The sequence below is a fragment of the Rhinopithecus bieti genome, unplaced genomic scaffold, assembly GCF_001698545.2.
Source record: "Rhinopithecus bieti isolate Rb0 unplaced genomic scaffold, ASM169854v2 scaffold_3734, whole genome shotgun sequence".
Lineage (NCBI taxonomy): Eukaryota > Metazoa > Chordata > Mammalia > Primates > Cercopithecidae > Rhinopithecus > Rhinopithecus bieti.
The window spans coordinates 1,777,765-1,798,799 of record NW_016804423.1 but is presented as its reverse complement, the minus strand read 5'-3'; the positions used below and the strand labels follow the sequence as shown (position 1 = coordinate 1,798,799).

General features: G+C 37.2%; 1 protein-coding gene across 1 annotated transcript in view; it reads right to left on the bottom strand.

The window, feature by feature from the left end:
* The window catches only part of MYO16 (myosin XVI), a 638,577-nt gene that overhangs the window by 376,406 nt on the left and 241,136 nt on the right, over positions 1–21,035 (bottom strand). The window contains 1 exon segment of the mRNA XM_017868179.1: positions 20,527–20,680. Within this exon segment, the coding sequence (XP_017723668.1) occupies positions 20,527–20,680 (154 nt within the window).

The window sequence follows — 21,035 nt, the reverse complement described above, 5'->3', positions numbered from 1 at the left end:
CNTTTTTTTTTTTTTTTTTTGTAGCTGAATAATATTCTGTAGATATGTACCACAATTTCTTTATTCTTTCATCTGTTCATGGGCCTTAGATTGTTTCCATATTATCATTATCGTGAATAATGCTGAAATGAACATGAGATGGTACATACCTCTTTGAGATCTTGATTTCTTTTGAATAAAATATCCAGAATTGCAATACTGGATCATGTGTTAGTTCTATTTTTAATTTTTTGAGGAGACTCCATACTTGTTTCCATAGTGACTATACCACTTTGCATCCCCACAAACAGTGTTCAAGGGGCCCCTTTTCTCTATACCCTCACCAACACTGGTTACCTCTTCTCTTTTGGATAATTTTCACCCTTATAGATTTGAGGTGGTATCTTGTTGTGCTTTGAATTTAAATTTCCATGATGACTAGTGATGGTGAGTACCTTTTCATATACCTGTTGGACAAAATTGTATATCTTCTTTGGAAAAATGTCTATTCAGGTTCTTTGCTCATTTTAAAAACTTAAGAGATTTTTTTTACAGTGAGCTATGTGAGTTCATTATGTACTTTAGTTATTTACCCCTTAATCATATATATTTGCACATACATATGCACATACACGTATATATCTAAGTATACAGTTTGCAATTATTTTCTCCCATTAAACATGCTACTCTTTCATTTTGCTGATTGTATTGTTTTCTTTGCTGTGCAGAAGGCTTTTAGTCTGATGTAACTGACTTATTTTTTCTTTTGTCATCTGTGCTTTTTCTTCTGGTGTCATATCCATAAAACTCACTGCCACAAAAGTTGTTGAGGAGCTTCTTGATTTTTTTTTTGGAGGTTTATGGTTTTAAATTTCATATTTAATTCTTTCATCCATTTTGACTTAATTTTTCTACATGGTGTAAGACAAGTGTCCAATTTCATTCTTTTGTATGTGAATATCCAGTTTTCCTAGTACCAACTATTAAAGTAACTTTCTTTTCCCCATTGCATCTTGGCACTCCTGTCCAGTTGACAATATATGCTTAGGTTTATTTCTGCACTTTCCATTCTGTTCCATTGGTCTATGTGTCTCTTTTATTGCCAGGATCATACTATTTTGATTACTATAGCTTTGTTATATAGTTTGAAATCAGGGGATGTGATGCTTTCAACTTTGCTCCTTCCGAAATAAATAGCTTTTGCTATTTAGAGTTTTTGTAGTTCCATACAAAGTTTCTCTTCTTTGGTAAAATGTGGGCTCAAATCTTTTGACTATTTGTATTGGTTTCTTTTTTTTCAGATTATTGACTTTATATATTCTGTATCCAACTCATTTATCAGATAAGCTCTTGGCAAATATTCTCTCCCACTCAGCATCTTTGTACTTTTATTTGCATAATTGTGTTTCAAAGAAAAAAAAATTCTCTTACAGTTTGTGCTTCTGTGACTTATCTAAGTTCCTTTCCTAACCCAACGTCACCAAAAATTTCTCCTGGGTTTTACTCTAGGATTTGTACAATTTTAAGCTTTATACTTTGATCTAAGATCCATTGTGAGTTGCTTTTTGTATACAGTGCTATATATGAGTTGAAGGACATTATTTTCTCATATGGATGTCCAAATGTTTCAGCATTGTTTTTTTTTTTTTTTTTGAGAAGACGGGAGTCTCGCTCTGTCGCCCAGGCTGGAGTGCAGTGGCCGGATCTCAGCTCACTGCAAGCTCCGCCTCCCAGGTTCCCGCCATTCTCCTGCCTCAGCCTCCCGAGGAGCTGGGACTACAGACGCCACCACCACGCCCGGCTAGTTTTTTTGTATTTTTTTTTAGTAGAGACGGGGTTTCACCATGTTAGCCAGGATGGTCTGGATCTCCTGACCTCGTGATCCGCCCGTCTCGGCCTCCCAAAGTGCTGGGATTACAGGCTTGAGCCACCGCGCCCGGCCTCAGCATTGTTTTTTAAAAAATGACTTTCACTTCCATTTAGTGGGACACGTTTTTAAAAAATCAAGTGATCATATCTGTGTGGGTTTATGTTGGGACTCTTCAGAGTGTTTCATTGATCGAATCATTCCTTATTAAATCGATACTACACTGTCTTGATTCAAATATCTTCGCATTTCGACTGGAAACCAGTCATGTGAGTCATCCAACTTTATTTTCACTTTCACAATTATCTGGCAGTCTTTCGCATTTTCATATGCATTTTGAATCTGTTTGTGAATTTTCACAAAAATACCTGTTGTGATTTTGATTAGCATTGCATTCAATTGATAAATCAGTTTGGTGAGAATTGAAATACTGACAATGTCAACTTGTGTCATGCATGAAAACAAGTACCTTTATTTTGATCTTTGTCAATTTCCCTCACCAATATGTTTTAGCTTTCAGAATGAAAATCTTCCAAATAATTTTTACATTTATTCTGTTTTATGGTTTTATGAATGTATTTTAAAATTCCAAGGCTGAGTGTAGAAGGATTGCCTAGGTCTAGGAGATTGAGACCAGCCTGGGCAACACAGTGAGCCCCTTCTCTACAAAAAGTAAAAAGTTAGCCAGCTGTGGTGGTGCGTGCCTGTAGTCCCAGCTACTCAGGAGGCTGAGGTGGGAGGATCACTTGGGTCCATGAGGTTGAGGCTACATTGAACTGTGATTGCATAGGTACGCTCCAGCCTGAGTGACAGAGTGATACCTGGTCTCAAAAAATAATGAAACAAATGAATAAATAAAAATAAAATTCCAATTTCCATTTATTGAATTTTAGTATATAAATACACAAATGATTTTGTATATTAACCTTCACATAGCAAGAAGAGAATAAACTGAAGGGTTGCTTTCAGTAACCACCACAGTCTCATCACTTTGCAGCCCATCTCTATGCCCTGCCTTGCAACTGAACCATAGAACCTAGGAAAGCATGAATAAAAAAAAGAGACTAGCAATATTCCTGATGGAAAAGCAGGAATATTAAGAAATAAGTTTACAGAAATGCAAGGTCAGTCTTCCTTATTTTGAACTCTGGATGATGATGTTTTATAGTGTTTGAGCCAATGAAAATACTTGCATGTATGTGAGGGGACAGAGGATCATATATTAATATGAGATAGCATGGCATAGTACAGATGTATGGACATACATTTTCAAGTCAGTAAAACTACCATGTTTGATATCTGGCTATACCACTTTGGGTGAGTTATGTAGCCATTCTGTAAAATCAAATTGCAAATGGACTATAGTGAAGAACTAATAACATAATGCACATAAAGGGAGTAGCACCATGACTATGGCCATAGCAGGCAATAAAATCAGCTGTTGTTTGTATGTCTCTAGAACTGTCAAGCTTCTGAGATTTCACCCTACTTACAATCTAATAAGTTAGTTTGTTACTATTCCATGGTTAGTTGCAGAAGACAAGAGTTCCCTGGACAAGAGATAAAAGACTTTATTACTCAAGGAAGACACAGAGCTTATGTTTATATCAGTTCTTCATTTATATTTGTCTTCTTATGTTTATATTTGTCTTCTGTTCCATGTAGTGAGGAGGGGGAAGTAGGAAGAAAGCAATACAGTTGGATCTTAATGGATGTCAACACTAGAGAAAGTGCTGTTACAGGAGAGAAAGCCAGGTAGATATCAAGTATCTTTTGAGCAAGCAACAAACATTGCATCAAGGAGCAAATAAGTCAGTCCCTTCTTTTGGGAGTGAATATGATTCTTTAAATTTACTCAGTTGCCTATGTAGCTATCTACATATGCCTTGCAGTCTGACAAACTGAGCAAGAATGTGAAGGATGCTCATGGATCAAGGTAGACGGTTCTTCTCAATAGTATAGTTATTAATTGAAAAAAATTTACTATGAAAAGAAAAGGCTTATAATGCTTATAAAAATTTCATAGCCAGATCTGCTTGATACTGCTGTGATTTGAATATTTGTCGCCAGTGAGGCAGTATTGAGAGGTGAAACCTTTAGGAGGTGATTAGGTAATGAGGACTCTACCCCCATGAATAAGTTAATCTATTCATGGATTAACAGATTATTGAGTTAATGGATTAATGGCTTATCATGAGAGTGGGACTGATGGCTTTATAAGAAGAGGAAGAGAGACCTGAGCTAGCACTCTCAGCCCCTCATCATGAGATATGCTGTGCCACCTTGGGACTGTGCAGAGAGTCCCCTCAGCAAGAAGGCACTCACGAGATGTCACCCCTCAACCTTGGACTTCTCAGCCTCCAGAACCATAAAAAATACCTTTCATTTCTTATAAATTACCCAGTTTTAGGCAGCCTGTTATAGGCAACAAAAAATGAACTAAGACAAATACCATCAAATGATAAAATATTACTTCCAAAGAGACCGTCTTTCCTCCACAAGCACCATTGGGACAATGCCTGTCTGCTCTAACTTCATTCATCATTCACAGAGTTCCCAAGAATATGTTCTATGCTTCTTTGAAACAAAACCCCTTCACATATTTTAAAAAGTTGTTATGGTGTGTATGTGTATGTGTGTGTGTGTGTCTATATATCTATATATAGATACATATATATATATATTTTTTTTTTTTTGAGACAGAATCTCACTCTGTCACCCAGGCTGGAGTGCAGTGGTGTGATCTTGGCTCACTGCAAGCTCTGCCTCCCAGGTTCAAGTGATTCTCCTGTCTCAGCCTCCTGAATAGCTGGGACTACAGGCATGAACCACCATGCCGATCAAATTTTTTTTTTTTTAATTTTTACTAGAGATGGGGTTTCATTATGAAATTCTGAGGCCAGGCTGGTCTTAAACTCCTGTCCTCAAGTGATCCACCTGCCTTGGCCTCCCAAAGTGCTGGGATTACAGGCATAAGCCACCGTTCTTGGCCTTTCCCTATTGTTTTCTATAATTTGAGTGAACTATCTGCAAAACGTTATATTAATTATATGACATTTAACATGTGATAGTCTTCTGTTCTAAACACTCTACATGTATTAAATTTGTTTCATTTTCACAACATTATAAAGTGTTCATTATTTTATAATGTCTGTTTGTTTTATGAATGAGCGAACTGAGAGCCCAGAGGAGAAGAACTTGCTCTGGACACACACCAGGTGCTACTGGAGCTGACGTTTGAATCTGTCGGATCTAAGCTACAGAACCTGTGTGCTTACCCACCTGCCACACTGTCTACATCTACCCTCATATCATACAAATATTTTCTGTATTTTTCTTCATCTATCCATCATATTTTCTTTCTTCTTTGTCAGAGAGTTTTATAAACAAAAGGGAGGGTTTGCATATACCAGATTTTTTTGAGTCTAGGGTGATTAATAAAAGAGTAGATTGGTCAAGGTCCAAACAAAGAAGACAGTTTATGAAATACAAAAAAGTTCACCAATTATAAAGATTTCTTTAGAATAAATACTTTAGAAGAAGAACTGAATTTAGTAAAATAGTTGAAATAATCCTTTTATATCTCACATCTAATTGCAGTATCACTAGTAGACTCCATGAGAGCTATGGTTGGAAAAAAGATTGGCTTAAGACTATGGAGACATCATTCTAAATCAGATTTTACCTCAAGTTGGCTGCCACCTGAACTTTTAAGGCCTTTGAAATCTCTGGGTCACAGCTTCACCTTTGCAAAATGCAAGAGTTAAACTAGGTAATATCTAAGTGTATATCAAGCCCTACAGTTTTGTATTCTTAATCAATAATCTCTACACATAGAACTTTTCACCTGCATCTCAAAAATAAGTCACTAACTCACTCAATTACATCATAGGTTATATAAGATATACCACTAACAATAATCGCAAAGAAATAGTTACACTCTCTGTATTTGCACACTGTTTGCGTGCTGCTATAAGGACATACTTGAGACTGACTACGTATAAAGGAAAGAGGTTTAATTCACTCACAGTTCTACATGGATGGGGAGGCCTCAGGAAACTTACAATCATGGCAGAAGTCACCTCTTCACAGGGCGGCAGGAGGAAGAATGAGTGCCAACAGGGGAAATGCCAGATGCTTATAAAACCAGCAGATCTCATGAGACTCACTCACTATGATGAGAACAGCATGGGCAAACCACCCGGATGATTCAATTACCTCCCACTGGATCCCTCCCATCACACGTGAGGATTACGGGAACTGCAATTCAAGATGGTATTTGGGTGGTGACACAGGCAAACCATATCATTCTGCCCCGGCCCCTCCCAAATCTCATGTCCTTACATTTCAAACATCATGCCTTTCCAACAGTCCCCCAAAGTGTTTACTCATTCCAGCATTAATGCAAAAGTCCAAGTCCAAAGTCTCATCTGAGTCAAGGCAAGTCCCTACCATCCATGAGCCTACAAAACTGAAAGCAAGTTAGTTACCTCCTAGATACACTAGGGGTACAGGCTTTGGCTAAATAATCCCATTCCAAATGGGAGAAATTTGCCAAAACAAAGGGATACAGGCCCTATGCAAGTCCAAAATACAGTAAGGCAGTCATTAAACCTTAACATTCCCTAATGATTCTCCTTTGCTCCATGTCTCACATACAGGTTACACTGATACAAGAGGTGGGCTCCCATGGCCTTGGGTAGCTCTGTCCCTGTGGCTTTGCTGGGTATGGCCCTGCACCTGGCTGCTTTCATGGGCTGGCATTGAGGGTCTGCAGCTTTTCCAGGTGCATGGTGCAAGCCTTCAGTGGTTCTACCATTCTGGGGTCTGGAGGAACATGGCCCACTCTCACAGCTCCATTAAGCAGTGCCCAAGTGCAGACTCTGTGTGGAGGCTCCAATGCCACATTTCCCTTCTTCAGTGCCCTAGCAGGGGTTCTCCCAATGAGGGCTCTGCTCCTGCAGCGAACTTCTGCCTAGAAATCCAGATGTTTCCATACATTCTCTGAAGTCTAGGCTAAGTTTCCCAAATCTCAATTCTTGACTTCTGAGCACCCACAGGCCCAACACCACATGTATTCCACCAAGGTTTGGGGTTTGCACCCTCTGAAGCAAGGCCCGAGCTATCCTTTGGCCCCTTTGAGCTGCAGCTGAGGCTGAAGTTGCTGGGGTGCAGGACACCAAGTCCCTTAGTGGCACACAGCAGTGAGGTCCTGGGCTCAGCCCACAAAACCATTTTTGCCTCTCAGACTTCCTTGCCTGTGATGAGAGGGGCTGCTGTGAAGGTCTCTGATATGCCCTGAAGACATCTTCCCCATTGTCTTGGTGATTAACACTTGGCTCCTTGTTACTTATGCAAATTTCTGCAGCAGTCTTGAATTTTTTTCCTAATAAATGGGTTTTTCTTTTCTACTGCATCATCAGGCTGCAAATTTTCCAAAATTTATGCTCTGTTTCCTTTTGAACACTTTGCTGCTAAGAAATTTATTCTGCCGGATACCCTAAATCATCTCTCTCAAGTTCAAAGTTTCACAGATCTCTAGGGCAGTGGCAAAATTCTGCCAGTCTCTTTGCTAAAGCATAGCAAGTGTCACCTTTGCTCCAGTTCCCTGCAAGTTCCTCATCTCTATCTGAGACCACCTCAGCTTGGATTGCATTGTCCATATCACTATCATCATTTTGGTCAAAGCTATTCAACAAGTCTCTCAGAAGTTCCAAATGTTCCCACATCTTCCTGTTTTCTTCTCAGCCCTTCAAACTGTTCCAGCCTCTGCCTGTTAACCAGTTCCAAAATTGCTTCCATACTTTCGGGCATCTTTACAGCAGCACCCCACTCCCAGTACATATTTACTGTATTAGTCTGTTCTCATGCTGCTACAAAGACATACCTGAGACTAGGTAATTTATAAAGGAAAGGGGTTTAATTGATTCACAGTTCCAAATGACTGAGGAGGCCTCAGGAAAATTACAATAATTGCAGAAGGCATCTCTTCACAAGTTGACAGGAGAGAGAATGAGTGCCAGCAGGGGAAATGCCAGATGCTTATAAAACCATCAGATTTTGTGAGAACAAGTTCACTATCAAGAGAACAGCATGGGGGAATCTGCCCTCATTATTCAATTACCTTCCACCAGGTCTCTCCCAGGACATGTGGGGATTATGGGAACTATAATTCAAGATGAGATTTGGGTGGGGACACATCTAAACCATATCACTCTTTTATTCATATAAGAAAAAAACCAATTCTAAGTAATACAATTGTTTTGAAAGGCAGTATATTAATTAGTCATGCACTTATTTTCTACAAGAAAAGTGCAAATTGTATACCTAAGCTGATGGCATACAATATTTTAAATATTGTTTAAAATAAAACAATTGTTTAGGGATCTTTCTTTTAAAATAAAATATTTTATCTATAATCATTGTGATTAATAATAGCATTCAGACAATTTGACTTCGATATATTTAAATTTTCACTTACTATGTATTTGTAGAATTTAATGACACATATAATAAAACGTTAAAAAAAAATTTTAATCATTGTATTTTCTTTAACAATACCCATTAAGATGTTTACTTGATTGAGAAAAATATCAGATTCTGTTTAAAAGTAAGATGTGTAATCTATATTAATAATAATATGTGTGTTGCATGGTGCCTGCTGTAATAAATATATATATGTGTGCGCTTGTCACATACTACTTCACCTATACCTCACTATTAAATATATATATGTGTGTTACCTGCAACAAATAATAATATATTATTCCATATAATATGTGTGTGAATGTAATATACTAATATACATTAATATATATGTGGTGTGTGAACTCATATTATTTATATATTGTGTGATATACCAATATAACCTTTACCTATATATGATGTGTGTGTGTACACTACTATATTCATATTACATACCTACTATATGTGTGTTGTATATACAAATCTACTCCTACCTATACTATGTGCTGTGATACCCTACCATATCTTCATATAATATATAGTGTGTGAGAAAAACTGCACCCACTATATACTATCCAAAATATGTGTGTGTGATATATATATTTATATATATATGTGTGTGTGTATATATATTTATATATATGTGTGTGTGTGTATATATATATATTTATATATGTGTGTGTGTGTGTGTGTGTATATATATATAGTGCAAGACTGAATAAAAGAGGAAACATAAAAAGGGTAAAAGGAAAAATTCCAAGTTAATAGTAGTTTCACCAAGAAGGTGGAGTAGTGACCCAGAAGGCCTTAACCTCCTCTCAGCCAAATTTTGGACTATCTCTAATCCTCTGAACTTTCTTTTCTTGGAGCAATGACTTTAGAAAACTGAACTGCAAATATTTTCTCTCCCTCTTTGAGATGTATATCTTCTCCCAGCCTCTGGCCAGTTTTACAACCCAGGGATGTCTTTATGACCTGGGAGTCATCTCTTTGAAGTCTAAACAGGGAAGAACATAGCCCACATGGTTTTTGTGGAGCACAGGAGCCCAACTTTGATAAACGACAATTAGCAAATGCCCATGGCTTAGTCACCTTGACCAAACCCTTCCTAAAGTGCTACAGTACTTTCCCGCTAGCTCACCCCAGCACTTAGAAACTCTCCCACTTTTTGTTCAGTTGAGTTGAGTTCAATCATTCTCCCTTAGTGCAATAGTTTTTAGTAAAGTCTTTCCTTCCTGTATAACTTCTCTGGTGCAACTTTTCTTTGAAGCAAATGAGTGATTTTTTTCATGCTTCTATATGTTTTTCTGCAGTCCAAATTTTCTTCAACAAGAAATTCTTATTCTGATTATAAAAAAGAAATTATTAGTAATAGAGGTTTTATTTGGTGAGAAAAAAAGAAATGAGACAGTATATTTTCTAAGGGTAAGACAGATCCCATAAACATTTAAAAAAAGAAATTCAGTACCATCCAAGGGTAGCTTAGATTAATACAGTAGAGACAGATTTAACTCTGACTGTGAAAAAAAATTAGATGAGAATATACCAGCAGACAACCAATTTCTGAACTCTACTGGATTTATGCCAGACTTACTTATCTTGACAAACATAAAAGTAACTTCATGCAGAGAAAATGTGCCTATAGGAAATAGGATTTTATTTCTGAAAATGGAAACAGGAATGTAATAAAATGAAATCAACAAAGGCAACAATTATCACCCATTGTAACTAAAGTAATTTTAGAAAACCATAGAGATGAAATACAATTGAATATATTGAGATACATGAGGCCAACAACAATAACAAAAAAAAAAAATAACACAAACACATGTAAAGATACGGCATATGTGACTTGGCTATTTTGGTGCTTAAAATAACTGACTGAATAGACAGTTCTAAATGTTACTCCTACAAACGTAGCTACATAAATTGTTCACCGTAGACAATTCAATTAAATTTTTGGTTTTTTTCTGCTTCTATAAAGATAAAGATCTAAAGATTAATATTAAACGAAAGAGCTCTTGAAGAGATTTGAATTAATTGCTGTATATATTTGGTCCTTCTAAAATTAATTTTGTAAGAATTTTTTTTTACAACATAAAGACCATTATGGTAAAATATTACCTGTGTCTAAAAAGCAAATAAAACTTTCAATGTGTCATTGGCTGAACTGGAGTTTGTATTGTTTTTCAGACACATTAATCTTGACAGCTCTCAACAGATATATGCAAAAAAATTTTAACAGCTCGTTTAAGGAAAAATCTGTAAATTAAGTATAATTTAGTACTTTTATGTATATATGAAGGAAGATTCTGAAAGTTTCAAGTGTTAGCTTTGCTAGGAATGCTCCCTGAATGGATCATTCTGTCCCTATATTCGATGACATTTCTCTTTGTGCACTACTGGACTTCAGAATACCTAAGAGAAAATAATTAGGGAACTCATTGACAGGTTTATCAATACTTTGTAAACACATTCTGTAGAATTTAACAACGTAGTTGTAATATTTGATTAAAAAGGCTTGATGTTTTATAGATTACTAAATTAAAAAATTATACATACATATCAAATGAGTTATTTGATACAAAAGTCATTTGTAATCTAAAAGACAATATACAAATGTGATGTATTATTGCTTAAATTGCTTAAATACTATGCATTAACTGTGGGGAAAAGAAAGAGACCAGGCTGTTACTGTGTCTATATAGAAAGAAGTAGACATAAGAGACACCATTTTGTTCTGTATTTGAGATGCTGTTAATCTGTGACCCTACCCCCAACCTTGGCCTTGCAAGAGACATGTGCTGTGGTGACTCAAGGTTTAAAGGATTTTGAGCTGTGCAGGGTGTGCTTTATTAAACAAGTGCCTGAAGGCAGCATGCTTGTGAAAAGTCATCACCATTCTCTTAATCTCAAGTACCCAGGGACTTGTACACTGCCAAAGGTCACAGGGACCTCTGCCTAGGAAAGCTAGGTATTGTCCAAGGTTTCTCCCCATGTGATAGTCTGAAATATGGCCTCGTGGGAAGGGAAAGACCTGATCGTCCCCCAGCCTGACACCCGTGAAGGGTCTGTGCTGAAGAGGACTAGTATAAGAGGAAAGAAGGCCTCTTGGCAGTTGAGATAGAGAAAAGCATCTGTCTCCTGCCCGTCCCTGGGCAATGGAACATCTCGGTGTAAACCCGATTGTATGTTCTGTTTACTGAGAAAGGAGAAAACCGCCTTAGGGCTGAAGGTGGGACATGCTAGCGGCAATGCTGCTCTTTATACACTAAAAAGGTTTATGGAGATGTTTGCATACGCATATCAAGGCACAGCACTTTTCCTTAAACTTATTCACTCACAGAGATATTTATTCATATGTCTTACTGCTGACCTTCTCCCTAAGATGATCCTATTATCCTGCCACTTCCCTTTTTCTAAGATGGTAAAGATAATGATCAATAAACATTGAGGCAACTCAGAGACCAGTGCCAGCGTGGGTCCTCTGTAAGCTGAGCGCCGGTCCCCTGGGCCCACTTTTTCTTTCTCTATACTTTGTCTCTGTGTCTCATTTCTTTTCTCAAGTCTCTCGTTCCACCTAACGAGAAACGCCCACAGGTGTGGAGGGGGCAGGCCACCCCTTCAATTAATATTCTTTAATATATTAATACGAAGTGAAACCACACAAGAAATTTTATGCCACAGTTTTCTGATTCTGCAAAAGTAGAACTGAAGGTGACAACTGGGACATTTTAATACTGAAAGAGGGCTTTATTCATCATCATGCTGGGGAAACAAGAAGAAACCAGACTGGACCAAATGGGCACATATGGTCACTCTCGTTATGAGAAATTTCTGCTTGTGAAAAAGAGGTTTTCAGGACATACAAATCCATACGCGGCCCGGCACAGTGGCTCACGCCTGTATCCCAGCACTTTGGGAGGCCGAGGTGGGTGGATCACCTGAAGTCAGGAGTTCAAGACCAGCCTGGCCAACATGGTGAAACCTCGTCTCTACTGAAAATACAAAAACTAGCTGGGCATGGTGATGCACTTATAATTGCAGCTACTCAGGAGGCTGAGGCAGGAGAATTGCTTGAGCCCAGGAGGCGCAGGTTGCAGTGAGCCGAGATTGTACCATTGCATTTCAGCCTGGCGACAGAGCGAGACTCTGTCTAAAAAAAAAAAAAAAAAAAAAAAAACCATATGGAACATTGAAACACACTGGAAAATCAACGTAGTATCATTTGCACAACTTCCAAATCTTTGGAGTTCTAAAACTTTGGCACAAGAAGCAAGATACCCCAAGGGCATGATACCCCAAGGTTACAGCAGCTATAGCACCAGTCAATATTCCTTTAGGCTGCCCACATCAGAAACTAAGCATAGTATCTTAAAGAAATGGACATTGATTTTTCTCACATAACAAGAAAAGCAGAAATAGGAAGCCCGGGGATGGTAACTTTCTCCAGATCTTCTGGGGCTTTGATTTGTTCTAGCTTCCTGCTCAGTTGTTAGAAAGTAACTTTCAGCCTGGCATGAGGACTCACGCCTGTAATTCCAGCACTTTGAAATGTCAAGGTGGGTGGATCACCTGAGGTCAGGAGTTCGAGACCAGCCTGGCCAAAGTAGTGAAATCCCGTCTCTTGTAAAAATACAAAAATTAGCTGGGTGTGGTGGTGGGCGCCTGTAATCCCAGCTACTTGGGAGGGTGAGGCAGGAGAATCGCTTGAACCCGGGAAGCAGAGGTTGCAGTGAGCAAAGATTGTGCCATAGCATTGCAGCCTGGGCAACAAGAATGAAACTCTGTCTGAAAAAAAGAAAGTAACTTTCATTTTGTGGTTGCAAGATTATTTGGCATTATCAGGTCACACACTTCCGTACCAAGAAGGAAGGCAACAGAAGGAAAGAAACAGTGATGCTTACCAGAGAAATCTATCCTTTTAATTCAAGAGATTAACAACATTCCTTGCAGCCCTATCCTGTTAAACACTTGCTGGATATAGCAAATAAAAAATCTTTGACAATTATGAATAATAAATTTGTTATTGCAAATTCAAATTTAGCTGCATTTCTTGCATTTTACCTGGCAACTCCATGCCTGGTAGACTTCTGCATGTGTTTTAGTGGCCAGGACAGTGGCTGGTATGGTCTGAAAGTTTGTGTGGCCCCTACATTTATATATTGAAACCTAATCCTCAAAGGGATAGCATTAAGAAGTAGAACTTTAGGAAGTAACTAACTCATGAGGGTGGAACCCTCAGGAGGATTAAAGCCTGGATAAAACTGTCCCCAGATCACTGCACCCCTCTTCCACCATTTGAAGACACTGTGAAGGCACCATACGTGGGAAACAGGTCCCGCTACATTTGAATTTGCAATAAAAATATTATTACTAACAGAAATAGATGTAAAGAGATGGCATACGTGATTTGGTTATTCTGGCACTTAAAATAATGGACTGAATAGACAGTTCTCAATGTTAATCCCAGAAACACAGCTATATAAATTGTTCACTGTAGAAAATTAATGAACCTTTTGTTTTTTTCTGCTTCTATGAAATAAGATAAAGATCCAAAGATTAAATTAATATCTGACATATTTAAGACCTTCCTCCAAATCTATTGTGAGTCTTACCCATTTACTAAGGTCAAAAGGGGCATAATGCATTATATATTGTTTCATTCAAAGATCCCCATGGGGTATTTCTCCTCCCCAGTAGCCACTTGGCTGAAGTCACCCTGGGAGCAACTCCAAGAAGTCCCTTTTCCTGTGGCCCTCAGTCCTGCTCAGGTCCCCTCCTCATAGTCTTTCCTCATCCCTAGGAAAGCAGCATTTCCTCTCTATCCCAGGTGACAGATGACTCAGAATCTCTGGAGACCCAGTCCCCACACAACCTCATCAGAGGATTCACACCCAATCAAAGCTGGTCTTTACTGATACTGGATTTTCTTTCCAGCTGCTTAGAAAATAAGATTTTCTCCACATGGTTATAATCAGTTTAAAAGCACCCAGTGGAAGGCCTACCACTATTTTTGTCTCAGCCTATAGCTACAAGGCCTTTCTTCTTTAGATGCTTTTGCTGACAGTTCAAAGATAAGTGAGAAACATCTTTTTTTGGTCATTTCTTAAGTCATTATTTAGTACTTACAATGAAGCAGATATTGCTCTAAATGCTTTAGAGCATTAACTCAGTTATGAAGAACAACCCTATGATATAGTTATTATTATTATCATCATCAAACTCTGATGTCTTGCAGTATAATTATGCTAACTGCCAAGGGCCTACAGGTTAAGGGCACAGTCCTCAGCAAGACTGTGCCCTTTTTGGATTCCAGCCAAAAGTCTGGGGTCCCTAGGTCATTTGAACTTTTGAGCAACCAGCTACAAATTCTGGGATTCTCACAAGCCCCCCAGGTTTCACAATCTACTAGAATGGCTCACAAAAGTCAGCAAAGTACTAATACAGCTTTATTATAAAGGATACGAATTAGGACAATCCTGGCAAACAAAAAATATGAAAAGGTCTGAGAGGGTCCCAAATGCAGAGCTTCTGAGACCCCTCCCCAAGGATGCAGGGCACATCAAACTCCAGCCTACCGATGTGCTCACCAAATCGGAGTTTCCATGGAGCGTCAATGTCCACAGTTTTTACTGGTGTCTCATTGCATAGGCGTCAGTGATGCCGTCATTGGACGCATGTTTGAACTCCCATCTCGAGCCTGTCCTGCTCCTCCTGGAGGTTGGGCTGGTTTTAATCACATGATTGGTCTTTAATCACATTGTTGTTTTTTCTGGTATGACTAGACCCTTACCCTGAGTCATCTCACCTGGTAGGATAAACTCAGATGTGATCCGAGGGGCTCACGAGTAACAAAGACACTCTTATTCCGTGGGAAATTCCAAGGATTTGGTTCCCTCCCAGAAACCAAGGACAAAAATCAGCCAGATTCTTTACAAAACAACACCCACATTTTGCACTTGAGTAAAAATGTCACAAAGAGGTTGAGTGAATTGCTCAAGGTCATAGAGCCAGTAAACAGCAGAGCCAGGATCTGAAGCTGGATAGTGGCTCTGGAGTCTCTGCCCATAAGCACCACGCCACCGGGCTTCACCAGGAACACTCAGAGAGGGAGTTTAGTGCTATCAATTTCCTTTCTACAGCCAAACAATAAGTTTTGGAATTACAAATAAAAATACCTCCTCACTGAAACAGTAACAGATTTAGCACGTGTGTGGCATGAGTCATGTTCTGAAGCTCCCAGCCTCAGCTAGGTGTGTATCAAACGGTTAAGTAAAAGGACATGCATCCAGGTGTTGTTTTGAGAATTAAATGAAATTACCCAAACAAGTTTGCTCAAGATTCAATACCTGGTAACTGTAGTAAAAAATATCAGTTGTCAAAATTGTTGTTGCTATTATTAAAAATAATAAGTTAAAAACCCCCTTTCATCAATGAACTACTCCACTTAGGCAACATGCAGAATTTCTGTGGGCTTTCCCCCAAGGGCTCCATGAACTAGAATATTAGAAATACAAGTTGACACATATCCAAACTGCTCAGTGATTACAACCCTGGGTGAGCACATCCATGCTCAGACACCAAAGGGCATATTCAGCAGCAGTTGTTCCATCAGTGGCAATAACAGCAAGTGAGGCACTTGAATACATCTAAGGACAGAAAGGCAACACAGAGAGGAGGCGCCCTGTCAGAAGGAACAGAGGAGCAGAATGAAGAGCAGTCGAGTATGGAAAGAAGACAAAGCAGGCCTACAGGGATCTGGCCTTACAGATACAGAATGTTACAGGTGGAAGGGTCTTTGGAATTAAAGCTGTGCATTTTTAGACATGCACTTGAAAGTCAGGCAACATGGGGAAAACTTAGGAATGATGATTGGATAGGAGACACTTTAGAAAACGTGAAATATGGGATAATCCAATAGCATAGGAATTTCCAATTCATCAAATATATAAAGACAGGCAGTGTTTATTGACAGCAGGGCATAGTGGAAGTGATGTCCTTAACCTTACTAAATCATGATGTACTGCACAAAATGCTCACCAAAACAATAAATGTGAGTTTATTCTAAAGCAGAAATGTGACTTGTATCCTGAGATAACAGAAAAAAAAATTAACTATTCCATTCTTTCTTGCAATTGTAGCAAAATATATTCTGGGAAAAAGGAAAAGAAACAAATCACCTTGAGAATGCAAAGGAATAGGAAGTTGGGATTAAAATTGATAAAGAAAAGTGAGCAGCCATGATTCAGATGACGGAATACATGGTGAAGTCATGGACAGTTGTTCCCCCATTTTTTATTGCTCTTATATATAAAACTCCTATGAATATTTATATACAGGTTTTTTTGAAGACATACATTTTCATTATCTGGGAGATAAACAATGTACCTAGGAGAAGAATTTATGGGCCATGCAGTAAATCTATGTTTAACTTTCCGAGAACTGCCAAATTTTTTTTCATCACTGCCTCACCATTTGACATTCCCACTACTACCATATGAGAGTGACAGTTCCTCCACATCCTTGCCAACACCGATTTGCCTTTATTTTGTTGTTCTTTATTAATGGCCATTCTAGGAAGTATAAAGTGGTATCTCATGGTGGTTTCCATTTGGATTTTCCTGATAAATAATGTGAAGGATTTTTGTGTGTGCTTATGGGCTATGATTGTATCTTCCTTGAAGAAACATATATTCAAATACATTGCCCATTTTTAAGGGAGTTGCCTTTGAGTTGTAGGCATTCTTTTACATTTTGTTAGATACACCACTGAAGAAATTTTCTCCCACTGTGTTTTTTTTTTTTTTTTTCACTTTCTTATTACTGTCTTTGAAACCACTAAAATCTTGAGTTTATCTATTTTTGCTTTTCTTGCTTATCTTTCGGTGTCATATCTAAGAAACCATTGCCTCATCTAAGGTCAGAAAGACATTTTTTAAAGAGAGTTTTATAGTTTTATCAATTACATTAGGTCAATGATCCATTTTGAGTTAATTTTTATGTATGTTATAAAGTACAGGTCCAACTCATTATTTTGCATGTGGATATCGAGTTGTCTCAGTGCTGTTTATCGTAAAAGGCTATTCTTTCCCATAGAATCATCTTGGTATTCTTTGCAAAAACATGTTAACCAGAAATGTAAGGGGTTCTTTTTGGATTCTCTGTTCTATTCTGTTGATTTATATCCTATGCCAGTATCACAATGTCTTAGTTATTATAGATTTTAAGTAAGTTTTGAAATAGGGTTGTGTGAGTTCTCCAACTTTGTTCGTTTTGCACATTACCATTTTAGGAATTCTGGGTCTTTGAATTGTTATGTGATTTTAAAATAGGCCTATCAACTTTTCAAAAGTCATCTGATTTTTTATAGAGATTGTGTTATCAGTATTAAGTCTTCCAATCCATGAATGTAATATTTCTTTCCATATATTTAGGCTCTTTAATTTCTTTCACTGATGTTTTGTAGTTTTCAGTGTAAAATGTGCAGTTCTTTTCTTAAATTTTCTTGTAAGTATTTTGTTTTCTTATGTTGTTGTAAACTAAATTGTTTTTTAAATTTTCCTTTTTTCCTCCCCTACTGAGTATGTTTTAATCTGATTTTGAATTATGAATCACTGTGTATAGAAATACAGATTGTTTCTGTGTCTTGATCATGGGTACTGCCATCCTCCTGAACTATATTCTTAGTTCAAATAGGATTTTCTTGTAAATTCCTTAGAATTTCCTACATACAAGATTATGTCATCTGAACATAGAGATAGTTTGACTTCTTCATTTCCAGTTTGGACACTTTTTATTTATTTATTTATTTCCTTGCTAGGTTGCTCTAGCGAAAACCACCAATACAATGTTGAACAGAGCTGGTGACAGCAGACGCTCTTACCTTTGCCCTCATCTTACGGGGTAAGTGATCAGTTAGCGTTGAGTACAACGTGAGCTCTTACGGGGTAAGGGATCAGTTACCGTTGAGTACAACGTGAGCTCTTACGGGGTAAGTGATCAGTTACCGTTGAGTACAACGTGAGCTCTTACGGGGTAAGGGATCAGTTAGCGTTGAGTACAACGTGAGCTCTGTTTTGCTTTTGTTTTGTTTCCTTTTTTTATTTTTTGGGACTTGCCCTTTATCAGGTTGAGAAAATTTCCTGCCATTCTTAGTTTATTTACTTTTTTCTCATAAAAGGGTGTTGGGCTTTGTCAAATGCTTTTTCTGCATATGTTGAGATAACAATTTGATTTTGTTCTTTATTCTATTAACATGATATACCATATTTTCTGATTTTTGAATGCTCAGCCTTGCTTTCTTGTCATAAATCTCACAAAGACATATTGTGAAATCCTTTTTATATGTGGCTGAACTTGATTTGCTGGTGTTTTATGTAGGTATCTTAAAGCTATATTCATGAGGTTGTTGTTTTCTTTTTTGACATTTTATTTGATTATTGTATCTGGGTAATTCTGACCCGACAGAATGAGTCAAGAACAATTCCCTGCTCTTCTGATTTTGAAAGTGTTGTGAGGGATTGGTGTTAATTCTTTACACAATTGGAAGAATTCAGCCTTGGAGCCATGTGGACAATAGCTTTGCTTTGCGAGAAGTTTTTGATGACTAATTCAATCTCTTTACTTGCTGTAGGTCTATTCCAATGCTCTCTTTTTTTCTTTAGTTCTGCTTCTTGGTGTTTTCTTGGAATTTGTCAATTTCATCTAGGTTACCTAATATTTTGGTGCACAATTGTTAATAGCATTTCCTTTTAATTATTTTTGTTTCTGTAAATTCAGGAGTAATATTCCTCTTTCATTCCTGATTTTGGAAAAGAATGTTCCATGCGCAATTGAAAAGAATATGTATTCCACAATACCTGGATGAAGTGCTCTAATTGTGTCTGTTAGATCTGGTTGGTTTATAGTGTTATTTAAGTCTTCTATTCCCTTGTTGATATTTTGTCTGCTTGTTCTACTTGTTTTTGAAAGTTGGGCGTCAACGTCTTTAACTATTCAGACTAAGTGTTAGTCATAAGGCAAAGCTCTTTCCAGTAACCACAACACCACCTCTGAAGAATATGAATATATAAATTCATAGAGATCTGTTTCAGAGGGGTTGCATTAGAATATCCAGATTTTCATATATTTGCTTTCTGTATATTTTCACCATGGGTATTTCTATGGTTTTAAATGAACTTTTATATCATGTTAAAACCTTTCATAAAGCTTTCTATCTTTGTCTTACTTATTTTAATGCATATTTTAGCAGTAGTATTCTGGAGATAACAAGCTTTCCAATGTTTAATAATTTATCTTTCAGTAATTTTATAGGTGCTATCAATTTTTTATAATATTGCTCTGAATACACAATTGCTTTACCCGATTGCTGTTTTTGAAGGTCTTTAAAATGATGTCACAGACTTTTAAATAAGGTCTGACAGATTACATGCAATGTTATTTATTCATAGAGATTTACTTACTGATTTAGATACTCACAGTCCATCTCTACCTGACAATGTCTGCTATCTGTTTTGTTATATATTCCAAGCACCACCGTCAGTAGATTCCGAACAAATATTTAAAAATGAATGAATATGTAAGCATACCTAAGTTATATACATAAAACCTGTGTTTATATATCCATATGCTGGCAAAGAAAAACTGCGGAAACACAAGCATCGTATTACGAGTTAAATGAACACTTATTCGTCAATAAATTTAACATTAATTTGAATGTTATTTGTTATTCACACTTTGTGTCACATTTTCAGACCTTGAAAATGATGTTAATCCATTTGATATTTTCAATGCAACAGAAAGGTTATTTTAGGAGATAACATACACAACAATAAATAATTTTTTTTATGCTTATGAGCGAAAAAAACACATATCAGTATTTTCTCTTTCAGGAAAGTTAGCCATAATGATAATCACTGGAAACCTCATTATCAGTTTAGCTAAAACCTTCGAACGTGTTTAAAATATTATTTGGTCTCAGGGTACATGAAATTGATTTCATAACTGATATAGTAACATTGTTTTTAAATCAGAGGGTTTTTATAAAATTATGTTTAACTCATCATTGTAAACAAGTGTTCTTTGGTACATACATTGATAAACCATTTTAATTGTTCTAACTCATTTTTGCTGAGAGTCAGACTTAATATTGGCTCTGAAATGACCAGCAGGTAGAGAAGACGGCAAATGAGAATGAGCAGGAAGACACTTACAGCTTACTCGACAGCACGGGGAGATCATGGATGATCTCTTCATAGGGCTCTTCTTGTGCTAAGGTAGAAACAGATAAAGGCTCTTTCATTTTTTCTTCCCAGGCAATTTCGGCTTTCAGTAGCATTTCCTCAATAAACTCAGATGCAGCAATATCTACAAGAAAAAAAATAAGAAAATCAGAAAAATGATGGGTGGTGATAGTACATAAATCTATTTACTTTCAATAATTCCAACATGCTTAAAATGCTAAAAATTTATCAATGTATGAATCAAAACAAAAAAATCTTAAAAGTTTATAGCTGGGATAAAATCGAAGTACTGTCATTTTAAAACACTATTTTGTTTTACATCAGTGACATATTTAATTATAAATGAAATAAAATATGAAAATAGTATACACTGGATGGTGATATATAAAATAAAAAATCATTGAGAATAAGCTTGCACAAACTTAATGTCATTTCATTCTCAGTAAAACTTGTCCTGCATCTTGGTGGCTATGAACCAA